At 43.1% G+C, this 24,195-nt stretch overlaps 1 protein-coding gene across 1 annotated transcript in view; it reads left to right on the top strand.

Annotated features, from left to right (window-relative positions):
• The window catches only part of LOC130299500 (oocyte zinc finger protein XlCOF7.1-like), a 66,496-nt gene that overhangs the window by 345 nt on the left and 41,956 nt on the right, over positions 1 to 24,195 (top strand). Inside the window, exons 2-13 of the mRNA XM_056551469.1 lie at positions 5,068 to 5,182; positions 5,281 to 5,409; positions 5,521 to 5,612; positions 6,243 to 6,321; positions 6,448 to 6,587; positions 6,676 to 6,748; positions 6,864 to 6,955; positions 7,037 to 7,115; positions 7,238 to 7,329; positions 7,464 to 7,572; positions 11,620 to 13,189; positions 23,087 to 23,232. Coding sequence (XP_056407444.1) covers positions 5,107 to 5,182; positions 5,281 to 5,409; positions 5,521 to 5,612; positions 6,243 to 6,321; positions 6,448 to 6,587; positions 6,676 to 6,748; positions 6,864 to 6,955; positions 7,037 to 7,115; positions 7,238 to 7,329; positions 7,464 to 7,572; positions 11,620 to 13,189; positions 23,087 to 23,232 — 2,677 coding nt within the window. The 5' untranslated portion in view covers positions 5,068 to 5,106. The remainder of the gene's footprint in view (positions 1 to 5,067; positions 5,183 to 5,280; positions 5,410 to 5,520; positions 5,613 to 6,242; positions 6,322 to 6,447; positions 6,588 to 6,675; positions 6,749 to 6,863; positions 6,956 to 7,036; positions 7,116 to 7,237; positions 7,330 to 7,463; positions 7,573 to 11,619; positions 13,190 to 23,086; positions 23,233 to 24,195) is intronic.

Here is a 24,195-nt window from a genome sequence, read left to right as displayed (position 1 = left end):
TCGGCCTCTCATCACTTCTTATGGGTTTTTCTCATTTATCACAAGATCCAGAACTTTCTGTGTATTTGTCTCTTTCTCTGTCGCCGTCTGTTGTTGTTTCTAAGACTGGAGAGGTGACACTGCTGGGACATTATACAGTAATGGTGGGGTCTGGTGATGACTGGAGAGGTGACACTGCTGGGACATTATACAGTAATGGTGGGGTCTGGTGATGACTGGAGAGGTGACACTGCTGGGACATTATACAGTAATGGTGGGGTCTGGTGATGACTGGAGAGGTGACACTGCTGGGAATGCTGGGACATTATACAGTAATGGAGGGGTCTGGTGATGACTGGAGAGGTGACACTGCTGGGAATGCTGGGACATTATACAGTAATGGAGGGGTCTGGTGATGACTGGAGAGGTGACACTGCTGGGAATGCTGGGACATTATACAGTAATGGAGGGGTCTGGTGATGACTGGAGAGGTGACACTGCTGGGACATTATACAGTAATGGAGGGGTCTGGTGATGACTGGAGAGGTGACCCTGCTGGGAATGCTGGGACATTATACAGTAATGGAGGGGTCTGGTGATGACTGGAGAGGTGACACTGCTGGGACATTATACAATAATGGAGGGGTCTGGTGATGACTGGAGAGGTGACACTGCTGGGACATTATACAGTAATGGAGGGGTCTGGTGATGACTGGAGAGGTGACCCTGCTGGGACATTATACAGTAATGGAGGGGTCTGGTGATGACTGGAGAGGTGACCCTGCTGGGAATGCTGGGACATTATACAGTAATGGAGGGGTCTGGTGATGACTGGAGAGGTGACCATGCTGGGAATGCTGGGACATTATACAGTAATGGAGGAGTCTGGTGATGACTGGAGAGGTGACCATGCTGGGACATTATACAGTAATGGAGGGGTCTGGTGATGACTGGAGAGGTGACCCTGCTGGGACATTATACAGTAATGGAGGGGTCTGGTGATGACTGGAGAGGTGACACTGCTGGGACATTATACAATAATGGAGGGGTCTGGTGATGACTGGAGAGGTGACACTGCTGGGACATTATACAGTAATGGAGGGGTCTGGTGATGACTGGAGAGGTGACACTGCTGGGACATTATACAGTAATGGAGGGGTCTGGTGATGACTAGAGAGGTGACACTGCTGGGACATTATACAGTAATGGAGGGGTCTGGTGATGACTGGAGAGGTGACACTGCTGGGAATGCTGGGACATTATACAGTAATGGAGGGGTCTGGTGATGACTGGAGAGGTGACACTGCTGGGAATGCTGGGACATTATACAGTAATGGAGGGGTCTGATGATGACTGGAGAGATGACACTGCTGGGACATTATACAGTAATGGAGGGGTCTGGTAATGACTGGAGAGGTGACACTGCTGGGACATTATACAGTAATGGAGGGGTCTGGTGATGACTGGAGAGGTGACACTGCTGGGAATGCTGGGACATTATACAGTAATGGAGGGGTCTGGTGATGACTGGAGAGGTGACACTGCTGCGACATTATACAGTAATGGAGGGGTCTGGTGATGACTGGAGAGGTGACACTGCTGGGAATGCTGGGACATTATACAGTAATGGAGGGGTCTGGTGATGACTGGAGAGGTGACACTGCTGGGACATTATACAGTAATGGAGGGGTCTGGTGATGACTGGAGAGGTGACACTGCTGGGAATGCTGGGACATTATACAGTAATGGAGGGGTCTGGTGCTGACTGGAGAGGTGACCCTGCTGGGAATGCTGGGACATTATACAGTAATGGAGGGGTCTGGTGATGACTGGAGAGGTGACACTGCTGGGAATGCTGGGACATTATACAGTAATGGAGGGGTCTGGTGATGACTGGAGAGGTGACCCTGCTGGGACATTATACAGTAATGGAGGGGTCTGGTGATGACTGGAGAGGTGACACTGCTGGGACATTATACAGTAATGGAGGGGTCTGGTGATGACTGGAGAGGTGACACTGCTGGGAATGCTGGGACATTATACAGTAATGGAGGGGTCTGGTGATGACTGGAGAGGTGACACTGCTGGGACATTATACAGTAATGGAGGGGTCTGGTGATGACTGGAGAGGTGACACTGCTGGGAATGCTGGGACATTATACAGTAATGGAGGGGTCTGGTGATGACTGGAGAGGTGACACTGCTGGGAATGCTGGGACATTATACAGTAATGGAGGGGTCTGGTGATGACTGGAGAGGTGACACTGCTGGGACATTATACAGTAATGGAGGGGTCTGGTGATGACTGGAGAGGTGACACTGCTGGGACATTATACAGTAATGGAGGGGTCTGGTGATGACTGGAGAGGTGACACTGCTGGGACATTATACAGTAATGGAGGGGTCTGGTGATGACTGGAGAGGTGACACTGCTGGGAATGCTGGGACATTATACAGTAATGGAGGGGTCTGGTGATGACTGGAGAGGTGACACTGCTGGGACATTATACAGTAATGGAGGGGTCTGGTGATGACTGGAGAGGTGACACTGCTGGGAATGCTGGGACATTATACAGTAATGGAGGGGTCTGGTGATGACTGGAGAGGTGACACTGCTGGGACATTATACAGTAATGGAGGGGTCTGGTGATGACTGGAGAGGAGACACTGCTGGGACATTATACAGTAATGGAGGGGTCTGGTGATGACTGGAGAGGTGACACTGCTGGGACATTATACAGTAATGGAGGGGTCTGGTGATGACTGGAGAGGTGACACTGCTGGGACATTATACAGTAATGGAGGGGTCTGGTGATGACTGGAGAGGTGACACTGCTGGGACATTATACAGTAATGGAGGGGTCTGGTGATGACTGGAGAGGTGACACTGCTGGGACATTATACAGTAATGGAGGGGTCTGGTGATGACTGGAGAGGTGACCCTGCTGGGACATTATACAGTAATGGAGGGGTCTGGTGCTGACTGGAGAGGTGACACTGCTGGGAATGCTGGGACATTATACAGTAATGGAGGGGTCTGGTGATGACTGGAGAGGTTACACTGCTGGGACATTATACAGTAATGGAGGAGTCTGGTGATGACTGGAGAGGTGACACTGCTGGGACATTATACAGTAATGGAGGGGTCTGGTGATGACTGGAGAGGTGACACTGCTGGGACATTATACAGTAATGGAGGAGTCTGGTGATGACTGGAGAGGTGACACTGCTGGGACATTATACAGTAATGGAGGGGTCTGGTGATGACTGGAGAGGTGACGCTGCTGGGAATGCTGGGACATTATACAGTAATGGAGGGGTCTGGTGATGACTGGAGAGGTGACACTGCTGGGACATTATACAGTAATGGAGGGGTCTGGTGATGACTGGAGAGGTGACACTGCTGGGACATTATACAGTAATGGAGGGGTCTGGTGATGACTGGAGAGGTGACACTGCTGGGAGATTATACAGTAATGGAGGGGTCTGGTGATGACTGGAGAGGTGACCCTGCTGGGACATTATACAGTAATGGAGGGGTCTGGTGATGACTGGAGAGGTGACACTGCTGGGACATTATACAGTAATGGAGGGGTCTGGTGATGACTGGAGAGGTGACCCTGCTGGGACACTATACAGTAATGGAGGGGTCTGGTGATGACTGGAGAGGTGACCCTGCTGGGACATTATACAGTAATGGAGGGGTCTGGTGATGGCTGGAGTGGTGACACTGCTGGGACATTATACAGTAATGGAGGTGTCTGGTGATGACTGGAGAGGTGACACTGCTGGGAATGCTGGGACATTATACAGTAATGGAGGGGTCTGGTGATGACTGGAGAGGTGACACTGCTGGGACATTATATAGTAATGGAGGGGTCTGGTGATGACTGGAGAGGTGACACTGCTGGGAATGCTGGGACATTATACAGTAATGGAGGGGTCTGGTGATGACTGGAGAGGTGACCCTGCTGGGACATTATACAGTAATGGAGGGGTCTGGTGATGACTGGAGAGGTGACCCTGCTGGGACATTATACAGTAATGGAGGGGTCTGGTGATGACTGGAGAGGTGACACTGCTGGGACATTATACAGTAATGGAGGGGTCTGGTGATGACTGGAGAGGTGACACTGCTGGGAATGCTGGGACATTATACAGTAATGGAGGGGTCTGGTGATGACTGGAGAGGTGACACTGCTGGGAATGCTGGGACATTATACAGTAATGGAGGGGTCTGGTGATGACTGGAGAGGTGACACTGCTGGGACATTATACAGTAATGGAGGGGTCTGGTGATGACTGGAGAGGTGACACTGCTGGGACATTATACAGTAATGGAGGGGTCTGGTGATGACTGGAGAGGTGACACTGCTGGGACATTATACAGTAATGGAGGGGTCTGGTGATGACTGGAGAGGTGACACTGCTGGGACATTATACAATAATGGATGGGTCTGGTGATGACTGGAGAGGTGACACTGCTGGGAATGCTGGGACATTATACAGTAATGGAGGGGTCTGGTGATGACTGGAGAGGTGACACTGCTGGGACATTATACAGTAATGGAGGGGTCTGTTGATGACTGGAGAGGTGACACTGCTGGGACATTATACAATAATGGAGGGGTCTGGTGATGACTGGAGAGGTGACACTGCTGGGACATTATACAGTAATAGAGGAGTCTGGTGGTGACTGGAGAGGTGACACTGCTGGGAATGCTGGGACATTATACAGTAATGGAGGGGTCTGGTGATGACTGTAGAGGTGACACTGCTGGGACATTATACAGTAATGGAGGGGTCTGGTGATGACTGGAGAGGTGACACTGCTGGGAATGCTGGGACATTATACAATAATGGAGGGGTCTGGTGATGACTGGAGAGGTGACACTGCTGGGACATTATACAGTAATGGAGGGGTCTGGTGATGACTGGAGAGGTGACACTGCTGGGAATGCTGGGACATTATACAGTAATGGAGGGGTCTGGTGATGACTGGAGAGGTGACACTGCTGGGAATGCTGGGACATTATACAGTAACACCACTGGAGGGGTCGGGGTGATGACTGTATCATTGTGTGTCAGGTTCCTATAAGGTGTCAGGACGTGGCGGTGTATTTCTCCATGGAGGAGTGGGAGTATGTAGAAGGACAAAAGGATCAGGTCATGATGGAGGATCAGCAGCCCCTCACATCACCAGGTAAGAAGAGACATATATATAGATATCACTGTCATCACCTAGTAACATAGAAATCTCTCCAGCAGGTGTTGTAATCAGTCCCTGTGTGTTCCCTACAGATGGAGTCATGTATAGAAATCCACCAGAGAGGTGTCCCCGTCCTCTGTATTCCCAGGACTGTCTGGAAAATCTGATTAAGGTTGAGGATGAAGAAGAAGAGGAGAAGGATTTAATTACAGATCAGCAGTGTAAGGAGGGGGAGTCTTTCATTGGTCAAAAAGAAAAACCTGTTCTGAGGTTTTCTTAGATCTTACATGATCATCACATGTAGACAATCTGTCCCTGTGTGTTCCCTACAGATGGAGTCATGAATAGAAATTCACCAGAGAGGTGTCCCCGTCCTCTGTATTCCCAGAACTGTACAGAGGGAAATGTCCCAGAGAATCAACAGGTAGATGGCGCTAATATCTTCCTAATATATGTGTCACGTATGGGCAGGGAAGAGTGAAGCCCTAAACTCACCTGCTCCCACTTGCCCTGCCTATTTGCGTTCCCGCCCTAGGCGACGGGTCCACAACCACGGTGACAGTCCCTGCCTGGATAAGTGCAGGTAGTCAAACATGAACAAGCTAATCTATAATACACACAGAGGTGGGGACACTGTATGGAAACACTCACACTAACCGAAATAATAACTAAACATACACACACAATAAGTTGCAGTCCACACGCCGAGTCAGTACCAAGAGATAACAGAAATACCAACTCACAGAAACTTGAGAAGCGTCAGAGAGCAGAGCCAATGGGTCAAATATGCCAGAGATTCAAGATACAATACAAATGTTAGCTAGGAGTAAGAGCTCTTTCGCAGGCGAGGTATGAGAGCAGACTGCCAGCTTAAATAGGAGCCAGACCAGGGGCTCCTATCAGGGTTAGCTGACCAGTCCTTGCAGCTGGGCATAGCCCAAGAACAAAAACAAAACAGAGAGGACTGTCAGCACCGTTTAACCCCACAGGTTCTGACAATATGACTATAAGGTGATTGAACCATTTTAATTTTTTTTTTCTTGTTTATGTTTAGTGTGAAGATCTGATGGATATTAAGGTTGAGGTCAAAGATGAAGCAGAAGAGGAGACAAATCACAGGGCCGATCAGCAGTGTAAGGAGCGGGAGACTTTTATTGGTTGTAAAATGAAAAACTGTTTTTAGGTTCCCCTAGATCCTACCCCCATCATCTGATCATCACATGTAAATAATCTATTCGATCCCTGTGTGTTCCCTACAGATGGATATACAGGAGGTGATGTATTAATTCCCTGTGTGTTCCCTACAGATGGAGTCATGGATAGAAATCCACCAGAGAGGTGTCCCCGTCCTCTGTATTCCCAGGACTGTCCAGTGGGAAGTGTCCCAGAGAACCGTCAGGTAGTTGGCACTAAAATCTGCCCTGAAATATGACCATTAAGTGATTGAACCCAAGATAATTTTACTTTTTTTTTGTTTGTTTCTTTAGGTTCAAAATCTTATTGATATAAAGGTTAAGGTTGAAGAAGAAGAGGAGATGAATTTCAGGGCCGATCAGCAGTGTAAGGAGGGGGAGACTTTCATTGGTTGTAAAAGGAAGGACTGTTTTGAAGGTCAAGTAGATCCTACATCCATCATCCGATCATCATATGAAAATAACCGGTTCTGTCCCTACAGATGGAGTAATGGATAGAAATCCACCCGAGAGGTGTCCCCGTCCTCTGTATTCCCAGGATTGTCCAGGGGGAAATGTCGCAGAGAACCATCAGGTAGATGGCGCTAAAGTCTCTTTAAAATATGACTATAAGGTGATTGAATCATTTTACTTTTTTTTTCTTGTTTCTGTTTAGGATGAAGATCTGATCGATATTAAGGTTGAGGTAAAATATGAAGAAGAGGAGGAGATAGACTTCAGGGCCAATCAGCAGTGTAAGGAGGGGGAGACTTTCAGTGGTTGTATTAGAAAAATTTGTCTTTTGGGTCCCCTAGATCCTACACCCATATATCGTCACATGTAAATAATCTATTCGGTCCCTGTGTGTTCCCTACAGATGGAGTCATGGATAGAAATCCACCCGAGAGGTGTCCCCGTCCTCTGTATTCCCAGGACTGTCCAGAGGGAAATGTCCCAGAGAACCATCAGGTAGATGAGGCTGATCCTATCCCACATCTCTATAGGGGGGTCCTGCAGTCATAGATGTGGGGATAGATTTTGGGGGTCTCTGTTGCTCCTCCTGTCTGCTGCATTGTAGTGAATTGTTCTATATGTCACATCAGGGGGGAGATCTGACTAATAATAAAGTGGAGGATGAAGAAGAGAGGATGAGGGGCCATCACCCGTGTATGAGGGAAGTGAAGGAGGAAATTCCAGGAGGTGTTACCCCAGGTATGTAATAATTCCAGGAGGTGTTACCCCAGGTATGTAATAATTCCAGGAGGTGTTACCCCAGGTATGTAATAATTCCAGGAGGTGTTACCCCAGGTATGTAAGAATTCCAGGAGGTGTTACCCCAGGTATGTAATAATTCCAGGAGGTGTTACCTCAGGTATGTAATAATTCCAGGTGTTACCCCAGATATGTAATAAGAGATTTACAGAGGGAATTCAGAGCTTTTTTTTCTTTTGTAAGGTTTTTTCCAAGTGCTTAAAATCATCAGCCTGTCCTCCATATAGTCCATGAATATTAGATTTGTGGCAGTCCCGATGTGTGTAGGATCCTCTTCTACTTGTGATTGTCTTTGCACTGATTCACTCTTTATAGGGTTGGTGAAAGGTCGTGCAAAAAAAGCATTAGGGGAATACTGAAGGCTTTTTTGTTAAAATGAATCCAGCATGGATCAGTGAGGAATTTAAACCTTCTGTGGCAGATGCCACTTATTACACCGAACCGTCACCACCCCTGCTGTGCACTGGCTACTACTATTCCGACCAGTCCGCCTTTTCCAGCTGTTTGCTGGCTACTATAATACCACCACCTTCTCCTGTACGCTGGATACTACACCTCCCACCAGTACGCCTTCACCCTTGCTGCTACTACTACCAGTTAGGCCTACACATATACAACCCATGATCCCCAAATAAGGGATAGTTTTTTTTTGGCTTTTCATACAAGAGCTATTTCTTCTTCACTATTTGGGACACCAATCCTGTTGCAACTTTCAAACAGGATTATTTGTGGAACATTTGGGAAGAAACCTTGTGTCTTCCGATACCTCCCTGTGCATTTTAACACAAGGAGGTAACCAGCAACCAGGGATACTTTATGCAGCTTTATTTTAGTGTTAATAAGAATACAAAAGCCGCGAATGCAGTGTGTTAAACAGGGCTTTAGAGCTTTTAGGCAGTGTTATACACATGTTTAGGTGTTTAGAGGTATATTTTATTGCCGGTCGAGGCAGACTAGTTTGAAGATAACCAAACGAATCGAACTTTTCGCTTATCTTTAGTCAGAACCACAAATTAGATCCCTCATACAAAATAATGAATCCCACGCCAAATTGAAGCATGCATATACAAGAAAAAATGCGTTTATAGGATTATCAAAAATAGTCTTTATTAATGAAGAATAAAATTACTTAAAATACAAACAAAAAAAGATATCCTGAAAATCAGGACTGGAGAGAATTAACCAGTATAAGGCTGCATTCACACCTCGTTTTGACAGAACAGGTGCCGGATCCGGCTGGGGGAGGGGAAAACCGGGCGCTCCCGTACCCCATTTTTATTAATGAGCCGACTGGAGTCAAATGGTGACTCCGGTCGGCTCATTTTTGACCCGTTTCCTGACCGGATCTAAAATCAATTTGTTTAAAATCCCTCTATTTTGATGACCTATAACTTTCTAATCTTTCTGTATATGCGATGTATGAGGGCTAATTTTTGCGCCGTGATCTGTACCACTTTTGCATATATGTAACTTTTTAGTCGCTTTTTCAAAAAAAATATTTGGAATGTCATGTCACAAAAACGCAGAAAGTTTGGACTTTCTTCTTTACGTTTATGCCGTTCACCGTACGGGATCATTAACATTATATTTTGATAGTTGGGACATTTACGCATGCGGCGATACCAAATATTTATGTCCTCCGCCGGCTCCCGCGATATGCCGCGGTGTCCCCGGGTTATATCAGGTCAGTCCCGGCGGCCATCAACGGCCGATCGCGGTGATGCCCTGTATTAACCCTTCAGACGCGGTGATCAAAGCTGACCGCCGCGTCTGAAGGGAAAGTAACCCGGCTGCTCAATCGGGCTGTTCGGGACCGCCGTGAAATCGTGGCATCCCGAACAGGTTACAGGACACCGGGAGGGCCCTTACCTACCTCCTCAGTGTCCGATCGACGAATGACTGCTCCGTGCCTGAGATCCAGGCCTGAGCAGTCAAGCGCCGATAACACTGATCACAGGCGTGTTTATACACGCCAGTGATCAGCATGAGAGATCAGTGTGTGCAGTGTTATAGGTCCCTATGGGAGAGATCAGTGTGTGCAGTGTTATAGGTCCCTATGGGAGAGATCAGTGTGTGCAGTGTTATAGGTCCCTATGGGATAACAATGATCAGTATAAGAGATCAGTGTGTGCAGTGTTATAGGTCCCTATGGGATAACAATGATCAGTGTGTGCAGTGTTATAGATCCCTATGGGATAACAATGATCAGTATAAGAGATCAGTGTGTGCAGTGTTATAGGTCCCTATGTCCGAACTATAAAAATATATTGTTAATTAAACTGCATGGTCAATGGCGTACGCGCAAAAAAAATTCCAAAGTCCAAAAAAGCGTATTTTTGGTCACTTTTTATACCATTAAAAAATTTATAAAAAGTGATCGAAAAGTCCTATCAAAACAAAAATGGTACCGATAAAAACTTCACATCACGGCGCAAAAAATGAGCCCTCATACCGCCCTGTACATGGAAAAATAAAAAAGTATACAAAAGTATAAAAAAGTATACAAAAGTATAAAAAAATAAACGTATACATTTTCCTGCATGTAGTTATGATTTTTTTCCAGAAGTACGACAAAATCAAACCTATATAAGTAGGGGATCATTTTAACCATATGGACCTACAGAATAAGGATAAGGTGTCATTTTTACCGAAATATGCACTGCGTAGAAACGGAAGCCCCCAAAAGTTATAAAATGGCGTTTTTTCTTCGATTTTGTCGCTCAGTTATATTTTTTTTCCGTTTCGCCGTGGATTTTTGGGTAAAATGACTAATGTCACTGCAAAGTAGAATTGGTGATGCAAAAAATAAGCCATAATATGGATTTTTAGGTAGAAAATTGAAAGGGTTATGATTTTTAAAAGGTAAGGAGGAAAAAACGAAAATGCAAAAACTGAAAAACCCTGCGTCCTTAAGGGGTTAAAAATCAGAACGCTTTCAATTTGGCACCTACAGATCCATATGAGGCTTGTTTTTTGTACCATCAATTGTTCTTTGTATTGACATCAATCATTTCATCACCAAATTTATGGCAAAACCAGAAAAAAAAATATTTGAGGGGCAAAATTGAAAAATAAAACAAACGCTATTTTGTAACTTTTGGGGGCTTACGATTCTACGCAGTGCACTTTTTGGTAAAAATGATACCTTATCTTTATTCTGTAGGTCAATATGGTTACAAGGATACCCAATTTATATAGGTTTTATTTTACTACAAAAAATTTTTTTATAAATACATGCACCAAGATTTCACCGCGGTGATCCTGAACAGCTCCGCTGAGCTAACTGGCAGTGATCTCTCCCATTCTAGACACTGTGATCAACTTTGATCAAAGCGTGTAAAGAGTTAATACTGGACATCAGCCCGATCGGCTATGTCCGGTATTAGCCGTGGGTCCTGGTTGCTGATAGCAACAGGAGCTACCGGGTATGAAGCATGCTCAGCTCCTGAACACGCTTCACATAACGGGAGCCGTTAAAGGGGTTACATTTTTCTTCTTTTAATCATCTATATAAACTAACACAATGTCGCAGATGCCATGATCTGTATTGATCACGGCATCCGAGGGGTTAATGGCAGACATCAGTGCGATCGCGTGGTGCTCGCATCATGTATAGGACATGAATGTACGTCCTGGTGCCTTAAGTACCAGGGCATCAGGACGTACATTTAAGTCCTATGTCATTAAGGGGTTAAATAAAAAAAATATTTTCCTAAAATGTTTGAACTTTAAGTTAGTAAAACATAATGCAAACTATACCAATTGGATATTGTTTGAATTACAGTTGATCCCACAAAAAATAAAAACCCTCATATGGGTCTGTAGATGAAAAAAAATAAAAATTATGGCTATAAGGGCAACAACAAAAATTAGCAAGGTCCTTAAGGGGTTAAAAAAAACTGCTCAAATTGCATGAAAACCTTTTACTTTACTTTGTGCTTTAAAGAAAACAACAAAAAAAATCAAAATTTACTTTAATCCTAACAGAAAATCCCAACTGTTATGAAGATGTGATGTTATCGGTGAATTATAAAGATGAAGATACCATGCAGGGCTCCTCAGGAGAAGATCATACACCACAACCTGTACTACATCCAGGACATCACAGTACAGATCTATCATACAATTCGCCAGATCATCAGGAACCTTCTCCCGACCAATCACAAGTTGTTACCGCAAGTACAGACCGGAAAGGGGGGGGGAAGTTTCACTGTGATGAATGTGGAAAACAGTTTACAAGAAGATCTACTTTTTTTATTCACAGAAGAAGTCACACAGGAGAGAAGCTATATTCATGCAACGAATGTGGGAAATGTTTTACATGTAAATCAAAGCTTGTTATACATGAGAGAATTCACACAGGAGAGAAGCCATATTCATGTTCCGAATGTGGTAAATATTTTAGAAAACAATCAACCCTTGTTACACATGAGAGAATTCACACAGGAGAGAAGCCATATTCGTGCTCAGGTTGTGGAAAATGTTTTACGAGTAAATCAGGTCTTATTAGACATGAGAAAATTCACACAGGAGAGAAGCCATATTCATGCTCAGAATGTGGGAAATGTTTTAAACGTAAACCAGATCTTGTTGTACATGCGAGAATTCACACAAGAGAGAAGCCGTATTCATGTTCAGAATGTGGGAAATGTTTTATAGATCAATCAAATCTTATTAGACATAAAAGAAATCACACAGGAGAGAAGGCATATTCATGCTTAAAATGTGGGAAGTTTTTTTCACATAATAAAGATCTTGTTATGCATGAGAGAATTCATACAGGAGAGAAGCCATATTCATGCTCAGAATGTGGGAAATGTTTTACTGTGAAATCACAGCTTGTTGCACATAAGAGAACTCACACAGGAGAGAAGCCATTTTCATGTTCACAATGTGGGAAATGTTTTACATTTAAATCAACGCTTATTAGACATGAGAAAATTCACACAGGAGATAAGCCATATTCATGCTCAGAATGTGGGATATGTTTTACAAGTAAATCAGATCGTGTTATACATGAGAGAATCCACTCAGGAAGGAAGTCATATTCATGCTTAGAATGTGGGAAGTGTTTTCCAAGCAATAAAGATCTTGTTATGCATGAGAGAATTCATACAGGAGAAAAGCCATATTCATGTTCAGAATGTGGGAAATGTTTTACTGTGAAATCACAGCTTGTTGCGCATAAGAGAACTCACACAGGAGAAAAGCCATATTCATGTTCAGAATGTGGGAAAAGTTTTGCAGAAAAATCAACTCTTATTAGACATGAGAGAACTCACACAGGAGAAAAGCCATATTCATGCTCAGAATGTGGGAAATGTTTTACAAGTCAATCATATCTTGTTGCACATAAGAGAACTCACACAGGAGAGAAGCCATATTCATGTACAGAATGTGGAAAATGTTTTACAGATAAATCATCTCTGGTTAGACATGAGAAAATTCACACAGGAGAGAAGCGGCATTCATGCTCAGAATGTGGGAAATGTTTTAGATGTAAATCAGATCTTGCTAGACATGAGAGAAGTCACATGAGACAAAGAGAGTCTCAGCAGTAAAACCTTCCAGCGAGATGTTGAAGTTGAAAGGATTCTAAGGGACAAAACAAATAATAACCCAGTCCAATGAGCATAATGTGACCATCTCCTGATTCGGTCCTGATTGTCCCTGATAGAAATGAAATGTGATGTAAGTCCTTTAGAACAGTAGACATGAGGGTCTCTTTTGGGGGGTTTACTGGATATCTATCCGGCCTCTTGAAGTTGTAAATATCTCAGAGCGTTTTCTTTGTTGACTTGATTCTTCTTCCCTAATTCTCTCCTCATATTGTTCTTCTTCCTAATCTCCAGTAATCTCACTGACCCCCCTATCTATTCCTACAATACGATCACATAGAAATCTTCTCAGACCAGTTAGGCTGGGTTCACACCATGTTTTTCAAATACGGTTACCGTATACGGTTTTCCGCTAAAAAACGTATGGCAAAAACCGTATGCAACCATATGACTCTATCCGTTTGCATCCGTTTTAGCCAACGGTTTTGCTATTTTGTTGGAATTAGTTTTCCAGCAATTTAATAAAGTTACTATTGTTCTATTGAAATTCAAATCTCCGCATTTGTCAACTCCAAAAACGGATTAGCGCAACCGTATTCTGAAATTCTGTGTACGGTTCTCATAGACAACAATGTTAAAAGAACCGCATACGGTTTTCCAACCGGAGGCAAAAACGTGGTCGACAGCGTTTTTGCCTACGGTTGAAAAATCGGCAACACCGTATCAGAGGCAAAACGGATGCAACCGTACACAACATTTGGAATACGGTTTACAATGCATTCTCTATGCATACGGTTTCAGATACGGTCGTATACGTTTTTTTGCGGAAAACCGTATACGGTTACCGTATTTGAAAAACGTGGTGTGAACCCAGCCTTACACATAGTAATATCCAGGAAGCAGATGACTGGGGAATCATTGTGAACAGTCTGTGGTCATAGCTCCCGATGGATGATAGAGACATTATGTGTACGCCCATTATGTCACAATTATTAATAAACATTAGGAATGGCTGAAGATTTCATTCCAGGAGAAGGTATAATAAAAAGGAGAAGATATTATCAATATATCCTAAGATAAGAAGCATTGTCACAATTTATCCCTAATGTTATTTACAAATGTCATATGTAATAGAGGAATATTCTTGTAATAAACATTATTAAAGTATTACTGTCGTTAGAAACAACTTTTGTTAATTTAGTACTTCCCTAAAAATAAAGCATTTTCCTAATATACTCTATAAAAAAAAAATTCATTGTTAAAGATCTCAAATAAATGTTTAAAAAAATGGCCACTAGGGGTCTCTGTCTCTTTAATTTTGAAAACGAACCCTGGTATCCAAGGCTCTTCGGTCCTGGTTACTAAGAAAAGGACCGACATTCTGGAGGGAAAGGGAGTGGGGTGTGTTTTTCTCTCCCTTTTGCTCACTCAGAGCAGTATATCAGCCAGCTTTGTGAGATCCAGACAAGCGATGCAGACAGCGTGCACCATCTTCAGATGAGAAGCATTTCCATGCACAGTGACAAGCATTACAAGGTGCTAAACTATTTATATGCAAAATGTTTTCTCTTTGGTCATTTTATGAACTTATTTTTGTGTATATATGAGTTCCACATGGCTGCTTTAGGGTTATAAAAAGCATGCATTTTGGTAACAAAGCTGTGAAAATGTAAAAATCTTTATCTGTTTTTCTTATGTCCTTGTACCATATACACTGCTCAAAAAAAAATAAAGGGAAAACTAAGATAACACATCCTTGATCCGAATGAATGAACTAATCGTATGAAATACTTTTGTCTTTACATAGTTGAATGTGCTGACAACAAAATCACCAAAAATTATCAATGGAAATAAAATTTATCAACCCATGGAGGTCTGGATATGAAGTCACACTCAAAATCACAGTGGAAAACCAAACTACAGGCTGATCCAACTTTGATGTCATGTCCTTAAAACAAGTCAAAGTGAGGCTTAGTAGTGTGTGTGGCCTCCACGTGCCCGTATGACCTCCCTACAACGCCTGGACAGTCTGTGGTACATTCTCCACGGCATCTCCAGACTCTGTTGCGTCTGTCACGTACTCAGTGTGAACCCTACTTTCATCTGTGAAGAGCAGAGGGTGCCATTTGCGAATATGCCAATATTGGTCCAATCTCTGGCAAATGCCAAACGTCCTGCACAGTGTTGGGCTGTAAGCACAACCCCTACCTGTGGACGTCGGGCCCTCATACCACCCTCATGGAGTCTGTTTCTGACTGAGTGGACCTTCACATTTGTGGCCTGCTGGAGGTCATTTTGCAGGGCTCTAGCAGTGCTCCTTCTGCTCCTCCTTGCACAAAGGCGGAGGTAGCGGTCCTGCTGCTGGGTTGTTGCCCTCCTACGGCCTCCTCCATGTCTCCTGATGTAATGGCCTGTCTCCTGGTAGCGCCTCCATGCTCTGGACACTATGCTGACAGACACGGCAAACCTTCTTGCCACAGATCGCATTGATGTGCCATCCTGGAGGAGCAGCACTACCTGAGCCACTTGTGTGGGTTGTAGACTCCATCTCATGCTACCACTAGAGTGAAAGCACCACCAGCATTCAAAAGTGACCAAAACATCAGCCAGGAAGCATAGGAACTAAGAAGTGGTCTGTGGTCACCACCTGCAGAACCACTCCTTTATTGGGGGTGTCTTGCTAATTGTCTATAATTTCCACCTGTTGTCTGTTCCATTTGCACAACAGCATGTGAAATTGATTGTCTTTCAGTGTTGCTTCCTGAGTGGACAGTGTGATTTCACAGAAGTGTGATTGACTTGGTGTTATATTGTGTTGTTTAAGTGTTCCCTTTATTTTTTTGAACAGTGTAGTTTCATATGGCTGCATTAGAGTTATATAGAGCATGCATTTAGGCAGAAAGCTGTGTAAATGTAAAACTCTTTATTTTTTGCCACACAAGGCAGGTTTTTCTTCTGTCCTTGCACCATATAGTTTTACAGTTTAGGCAGAAAGCTGTAAAAATGTTTGTGCAGACCTCATGACAAGGGAGGGGTGAGGGGAGGAGCTCATCATACTCCAGGGGAAACGCCCCCAGCCTCTCAGAGGAATTCAGAAAGACTCATTACATTAATACATAAATAAAAAGGTATTCTCCATATTAACACATGCATATTATTATGCATAAAGGTCTTAGGGCCTTACTACACTGATTTAAGCTTGTTTTTTTTACATTTTCTTACTAATGACAGTAACGCTTTGAACATCCTCATGTGAGGTCAGATTATTGGATTCACCCAGAATGTTATCTATTCAAAAGTTACTACAGTAAAACCAGGTCAGATGCTGCATTTATTAGGGATGTCCCGATACTAGTAATGGCGCCGATCCCGAACATTTGCGCGAGTACTTGTACTCATGCAAATGTCCATCCCGATACCATCAGACCATATAAATAATAAGGCCTTTGTCTCATTCACTCTATTATCCGGAGTGGTGCAGGACCTGCCAAGCACTGAGCGCAGGTCCTGCAACTCTCCAGTTAACTGAGTGAAGGAGAAGTGTCACAATCGGTTCAGCTGAAACACTGGAGAGAGTGTAAGGCTTAAAGCCACCAGACCTCTGGGCACCCGTTTCTAGTCTGAGCAAGTCGCTAAATTAACCCTTTGATTAATGCATTTTATCCGAGCTTGCTTCAGAAAGGAGAGCTCGTAGTTCCACAGCTATGTTGAAAAATACAGAAACAAATCACATACAGGTTACAAAAAGGATAATAAACAGTACGACAATTCAGGAAACTAATGGAATGGGATAAACACAAGAAAGTCCTTAACCCCTTAAAGGGGTACTCCACCCCTAGACATCTTATCCCCTATCCGATGGATCTCTATGCCACACCCGGCGTTTGTTTAGAAGACTAGGTGCAGGGGTCGTAACATCACAGCCATGCCCCCTCAATGCAAGTCTATGGGTCCACTCATAGACTTGCATTGAGGGAGCCTGGCATAACGTCACGACCCCCGCCGCCTGCTCCAAGCGTTCAGAATAAAGTGTTCCAAATGCTGGGGCAACAAAGTACCCCTCTAAGGATTCAGTAGTTTTTTTTATTTTTGCTCTTTTGGTTTTTTTCTCCTCACCTTCTAAAATTCATAACGCTTTCAATTTACCACCTACAGACCCACATGAGGATGTTTTTTTTTGTTTTTTTTTCTTTTTTTTTTTACGCCTCCAATTTTACTTTGTAATGACATAAATCATTTCACCACAAAATCTAAGGCGAAAGCAAACAAAAATTATTTGTGGTGCAAAATTTAGAAAAAAAAGAGCCATTTTGTAACTTTTCGGTAAAAATGACACCTTAACGTTATTCTGTAGGTCCATACAATTACAAGGATACCCACATTTTACAGGTTTTATTTTGTTTTACTTCTTTTAACAATTATAACTTTCTGTACGAAAATTAGCATGGGGCTATATGAGGGCTCATTTTTTGCGCCGTGATTTGTAGTTTTTATCGGTACCATTTTTGTTTTAATAGGACTTTTTATTTAATTGCTTTTTATACTTTTTTTTTTTTTAATACAAAGGGACCAAAAACAAAGCATTTCTGGACTTTGGTATTTTTTTTGCGTATACACCATTGACCATGTTAGTTAACATTATATTGTTATAGTTTGGACACCACATATGTTTATGTTTGTTTAGATTTTTTTTTTTAAATAGGAAAAGGGGGGGGGGGGTGATACAAACTTTTATTAGGGAAGGGGTTAAATCACATTTATTAACTTTTTGTTAAAAACATTTTTTTTACACAATTTAATCCCCATAGGAGACTATTACATGCAATCGTTAGATTGCATATACTGAACAATGCTCTGCCATAGCATTGATCAGTGTTATCGGTGCTCCATTGCTTCAGCCTGCCATGGCTGCCTGGAGCACAGGAGTGGCGATTGGATGGCGAGGAGGCAGGTAAGGGCCCTCCTGCTGTCCTCTCAGCTGATGAAGACATGGCGGTGGTCCTGATCAGCACCACTGAGCAGCAGGGATTGTTTTTTATTTTAGACGCCATGATCAACTTTGATCGTGGGGTCTATGGGGTTAATGCCAGGCATCACCGCATTAACCACAGGTTTTGAAGGCTGATAGCCGCGGGGACCATCCCGCTATGATGTGCGCTCAGCTCTGAAGCGTGCGTCATAGAAGGGGAACGGGTGTAGGGCGTTGATGTACACAATGCGTCCTTAACCCCTTAATGACGCAGGACGTATATTTACGTCCTGCGCCGGCTCCAGCAATATGAAGCGGGATCGCGCCGCGATCCCGCATCATATCGCGTCGCTCCCGGCGCTCATCAACGGCCGGGACCCGAGGCTAATACCACACATCGCCGATCGCGGCGATGTGCAGTATTAACCCTTTAGAAACGGCGGTCAAAGCTGACCGCCGCTTCTAAAGTGAAAGTGAAAGTGACCTGGCTGCTCGGTCGGGCTGTTCGGGACCGCCACGGTGAAATCGCGGCGTCCCGAACAGCTTGCAGGACACCGGGAGGGCCCTTACCTGCCTCCTCGGTGTCCGATCGGTGAATGACTGCTCCGTGCCTGAGATCCAGACAGGAGCAGTCAAGCGCCGATAACACTGATCACAGGCGTGTTAATACATGTCAGTGATCAGCATAGGAGATCAGTGTGTGCAGTGTTATAGGTCCCTATGGGAGAGATCAGTGTGTGCAGTGTTATAGGTCCCTATGGGACCTATAACACTGCAAAAAAAAAGTAAAAAAAAAGTGTTAATAAAGGTAATTTAACCCCTTCCCTAATAAAAGTTTGAATCACCCCCCTTTTCCCATAAAAAAAAAAATTGTGTAAGAAAATAAAAATAAAATAAACATATGCGGTATCGCCGCGTGCGTAAATGTCCGAACTATAAAAATATATAATTAATTAAACCGCACGGTCAATGGCGTACGCGCAAAAAAATCCCAAAGTCAAAAAAAGAGCATTTTTGGTCACTTTTTATACCATTAAAAAATGAATAAAAAGTGATCAAAAAGTCCAATCAAAACACAAATCATACCGATAAAAACTTCAGATCACGGCGCAAAAAATGAGCCCTCATACCGCCCTGTACGTGGAAAAATAAAAAAGTTATAGGGGTCAGAAGATGACATTTTTAAAAGTATAAATTTTCCTGCATGTAGTTATGATTTTTTCCAGAAGTGCGACAAAATCAAACCTATATAAGTAGGGTATCATTTTAACCGTATGGACCTACAGAATAATGATAAGGTGTAATTTTTACCTAAATATGCACTGCGTAGAAACGGAAGCCCCCAAAAGTTACAAAATGGCGTTTTTTCTTTGATTTTGTCGCACAATGATTTGTTTTCCGTTTCGCTGTGCATTTTTGGGTAAAATGACTAATGTCACTGCAAAGTAGAATTGGCGACGCAAAAAATAAGCCATAATATTGATTTTTAGGTGGAAAATTGAAAGGGTTATGATTTTTAAAAGGTAAGGAGGAAAAAACGAAAGTGCAAAAACGGAAAAACCCTGAGTCCTTAAGGGGTTAAAGGGGTACTCCACCGGAAAAAAAATTTTTTTAATCAACTGGTGCCAGAAAGTTAAACAGATTTGTAAATTACTTCAATTTAAAAATCTTAATCCTTCCAGTACTTATCAGCTGCTGTATGCTCCACAGGAAGTTGTATATTTCTTTTCAGTCTGACCACAGTGCTCTCTGCTGCCACCTCTGTCCATGTCAGGAACTGTCTAGAGTAAGAGAAAATCCCCATAGCAAACCTCTCCTGCTCTGGACAGTTCCTGACATGGACAGAGGTGTCAGCAGAGAGCACTGTGGTCAGACAGAAAAGAGATTCAAAAAGAAAAGAACTTCCTCTGTAGAATACAGCAGCTGATGAGTACTGGAAGGTTTAAGATATTTAAATAGAAGCAATTTACTAATCTGTTTAACTTCCTGGCACCAGTTGATTTAAAAAAAAAATATATATGTTTTCCACGGGAGTACTGCTTTAAGGGATTAAATATGATTCTCATTGTATAGCAGTCCTTGTGATCGATCCTTGATGGTGTCGTTTCCAAGATGTCACCAGTTTGCGTCAAAGTGTTGTAACCAAAGAATTCCCTTAGTGTCTTAAAGGGGTATTCCAGGCAAAAACTTTTTTTTATATATCAACTGGCTCCGGAAAGTTAAACAGATTTGTAAATTACTTCTATTAAAAAATCTTAATCCTTCCAATAGTTATTAGCTTCTGAAGTTGAGTTACTGTTTTCTGTCTAACTGCTTTCTGATGACTCACGTCCCGGGAGCTGTCCAGCTCCCATGGGGATATTCTCCCATCATGGAAGGGATATTCTCCCATCATGCACAGCTCCCGGGACGTGACATCATCATTGAGCAGTTAGACAGAAAACTTCAGAAGCTAATAACTATTGGAAGGATTAAGATTTTTTAATAGAAGTAATTTACAAATCTGTTTAACTTTCCGGAGCCAGTTGATATATATAAAAAAGTTTTTGTCTGGAATACCCCTTTAATTCTATTGCTCAATCCATTGCTTTTTATGGCTGAACAGCGTCCCCTAGTGACTCCTTTTAGGACATATGGGCTATTTTCAAGTGACTCAAAAATGTGGGCAGCTGCTCTTTTGAAATGGCACATATGTTCTGAATGCCGGGCTGCAGATAGAGTCTCGGAAACATCTGTGTCACACCACGCCCGCTTGTCAGGAACCTTTTCCTGACCAATCACAAGGACAGAACAGAAAGGAGGGAAAAGTGATGAATGTGAAAAACTAAGGTTAGGCGTGATCAAGCGGTTATTGCCGCCAAACGGAGCCATCGCCCCCCATGCTCTTTCTGAGCGCTTGTGTTTTCTCTTCACTATCCTAATGTATTGATGTCCTGCACTGCATTCTGAAATAAAAGCCTCCATGTTTGCACCGGTCACCAGGTGAGTGCTACGTTTATTCTACATACCTGCAATTACAGTTTTGGTTTCATTACGGGAACACCTCCACATTGACCTCATAGGCTTAGCCTGCTGTTTCCAGTTGTACCCCTATGATACCTCTCTAGTGCCGAGACAGCCTGCCTCTTTTTGCACAATAAAGGAGTACTCCGCTGCTCAGCAAGTCACACCCCCTCCCATAGGCTTGCATTGAGGGGGCGGGGCATGACATCTTGAGGGGGCGGTGAGAAAAAGGGCAGGGGAGGCTCAACCTAACATGCTTGAATGATGATAATAAGGGGTGCTACTAGCAGCAAAATCATAATGCAAAATCTCTTGCATCATGAGGGGGCGGGGCTATGATGTCACGAGTTCCAAACGCTGAGCAGAGGAGTACCCCTTTAAAAGATGAAACTAATATAGGAGAGAGACTCATTACATGCAAAGCAAGATAGTTCAAACAGTGATTTGTCATAATTGTGATGATTTTGGTTACAGCTCATGAAAACCCCGAAGGCTCCCCCAATTACTATGATTTCGGGAGCCATGTCATCTGCTGGTGTTGGTCACTGTGCTTCATTAAGTCCAGGGTCAACGCATTTGTCAACCTGGAGATTTTCTGGAGCATTTCATGCTTCCTTCCGCAGACGAGTTGCATTACTCAAATAAATGAACTTTTCAACAATATTCAATTTTTCGATTTTTACCTGTGTATCGAGACGGGTGCCTTTTTTGAAGATTTAGAGGTACTCAAGCTGAAGAACAAATCTGTTTCTAATTTCGAGGCTGACATGACCAGAGGAGAAATTGAACGGTCCTTCTCGGGGAGTATTCCACTTACACCTATTTGGGATAATATTTACATTACTGAATTTTACAAAATTAACGATTATTCTTTTTGGGGAAAGCAATTGAGTTTTTAAGGATTGAACAATTTTTTGAGAATAGTAAATTATTGAATTTGAATCTTTAAAAAGGAAATTTGATTTGGGGTATAAACAAAAATTTCAATACTGGCAAATACACAATGCTTATTCTGGATCACAAAATAAAGATGTGTTTAAAGGGGTACTCCAATCTTAGATATCTTATCGCCCATTCAAAGGGTAGGCCATAAGATGTCTGATTGCGTGGGGTCCGGTCGCTGGGACCACCGAGGAAATGTTCCGCAGTCTCTGGCTCTCCGTTATTCATTTGCAGCACTTTGAGAGTGTAAGGGCAACATGGAGGATGGCTCAGGCACAGAGAGTGAGATACCATAGTCTACTATGTCTAAGGTATTGAACACTGCAGCCAAAGACAAAAAGGATAAGGTGAGGACTGATAGAAAGCACCTGCTGTTGGGCAATTCTATTATAAGAGGTGTGGAGTTTGGGGAAAATGGTTTTTGTGAGATGTCTCCCTGGTGCTACTGCTAGCAGAGACAGGAGATGTATTCTCAATATTGTTGAGCAAGCAAATCAGGATGGAGAAGAGGATGTTCTTGTCCACCTAGGGACAAATGATCTGGTATGCAATGAGGTATTACAGGTGAAGGAAGCTTTTTATACAATTGGAAATTATACACAAAAGATTGCATCCACTGTTTCATTCTCTGGTGTTCTTCCTGTGCATAACCTTCAGAATGATAGATGTGCATTAGCGAATTTAACTTATGGCTCGGTGAATGTTGTCAGAATAAAGGATTTGGCTGTGTGTGTCATGATAGCTCCAGTTGGAATAAGAAGAAACTGTACAAGAAAGAGGGTTTGCATCTTTCTCTCAAGGGGACAAATGTCCTCAGTGAACAGTTTAAAGTATTTTCTAAAAAGTATTTAAACTAGGAAGGAGGGGGCAAAAGTGTGATAAGCCATCAGTCCAATTGCCCCAAAAACAATGCCAGAACCTGGATGTAGCACATAGGTCAAAAAGAAGACTCGCTCAGAGTCTTGTCTACTAATGCTCGCAGTTTAGGGAATAAGATCAATGAACTTGGCTCAATAATGACATCTGAGAATGTAGATTTACTGGCTGTTACTGAGACATGGTTTAGTGAGAGTAATGACTGGGATATATCAATACCAGGGTTTTCTTTATTTAAGAAAGACAAAGAAGGTAAGAAAGGGGAGGGGTGGCCCTGTATGTGAAAAATTGCATAAAAATGTAACCTAATACAAGTTAGTGAGACCAACATAGAGTCAGTTTGGGTTACATTGCAGTTTGGTAATCATGCAGTAACTCATGTAGGTGTGATATATAGACCACCAGGCCAAGTAAAAGAAGTAGATGATCTACTTGTTGACAAAATTGCTAAAATTACATTAAAAGGGGGAAGTTATTATAATGGCAGACTTCAATCTTTCTGATGTGACCTGGAAAACCAAAATAGCAAGTTCTGCCAGGAGTACAGATATTCTTAATTCCCTTCTGGGATTATCTCTACAACAAGTGGTTGAGGAGCCAACCTGGAGGGAGGCCATATTAGATTTAGTATTCACAAATGTGGATTTGGTATATGATATTACTGTAGGCGAAAGCTTGGGATCTAGTGATCACCAGTCAGTGTGGGATCTAGTGATTACTAGTCAGTGTGGGATCTAGTGATTATCAGTCAGTGTGGGATCTAGTGATTACCAGTCAGTGTGGTGTCTAGTTATCACCAGTCAGTGTGGGATCCAGTGATCACCAGTCAGTGTGGGGTCTAATGATCACCAGTCAATGTGGGATCTAGTGATCACCAGTCAGTGTGGGATCTAGTGATCACCAGTCAGTGTGGGATCTGGTGATTAGCAGTCAGTGTGGGGTCTAGTTATCACCAGTCAGTGTGGGATCCAGTTATCACCAGTCAGTGTGGGATCTAGTGATCACCAGTCAGTGTGGGATCTAGTGAGTACCAGTCAGTGTGGGGTCTAGTGATCACCAGTCAGTGTGGGATCCAGTGATCACCAGTCAGTGTGGGGTCTAGTAACCACCAGTCAATGTGGGATCTAGTGATCACCAGTCAGTGTGGGATCTAGTGATTACCAGTCAGTGTGGGATCTAGTGATCACCAGTCAGTGTGGGATCTAGTGATTACCA

Source organism: Hyla sarda, chromosome 1, assembly GCF_029499605.1.
Source record: "Hyla sarda isolate aHylSar1 chromosome 1, aHylSar1.hap1, whole genome shotgun sequence".
NCBI classification, from domain to species: Eukaryota; Metazoa; Chordata; class Amphibia; order Anura; family Hylidae; genus Hyla; species Hyla sarda.
This window is presented reverse-complemented; position numbering and strand designations above follow the sequence as displayed.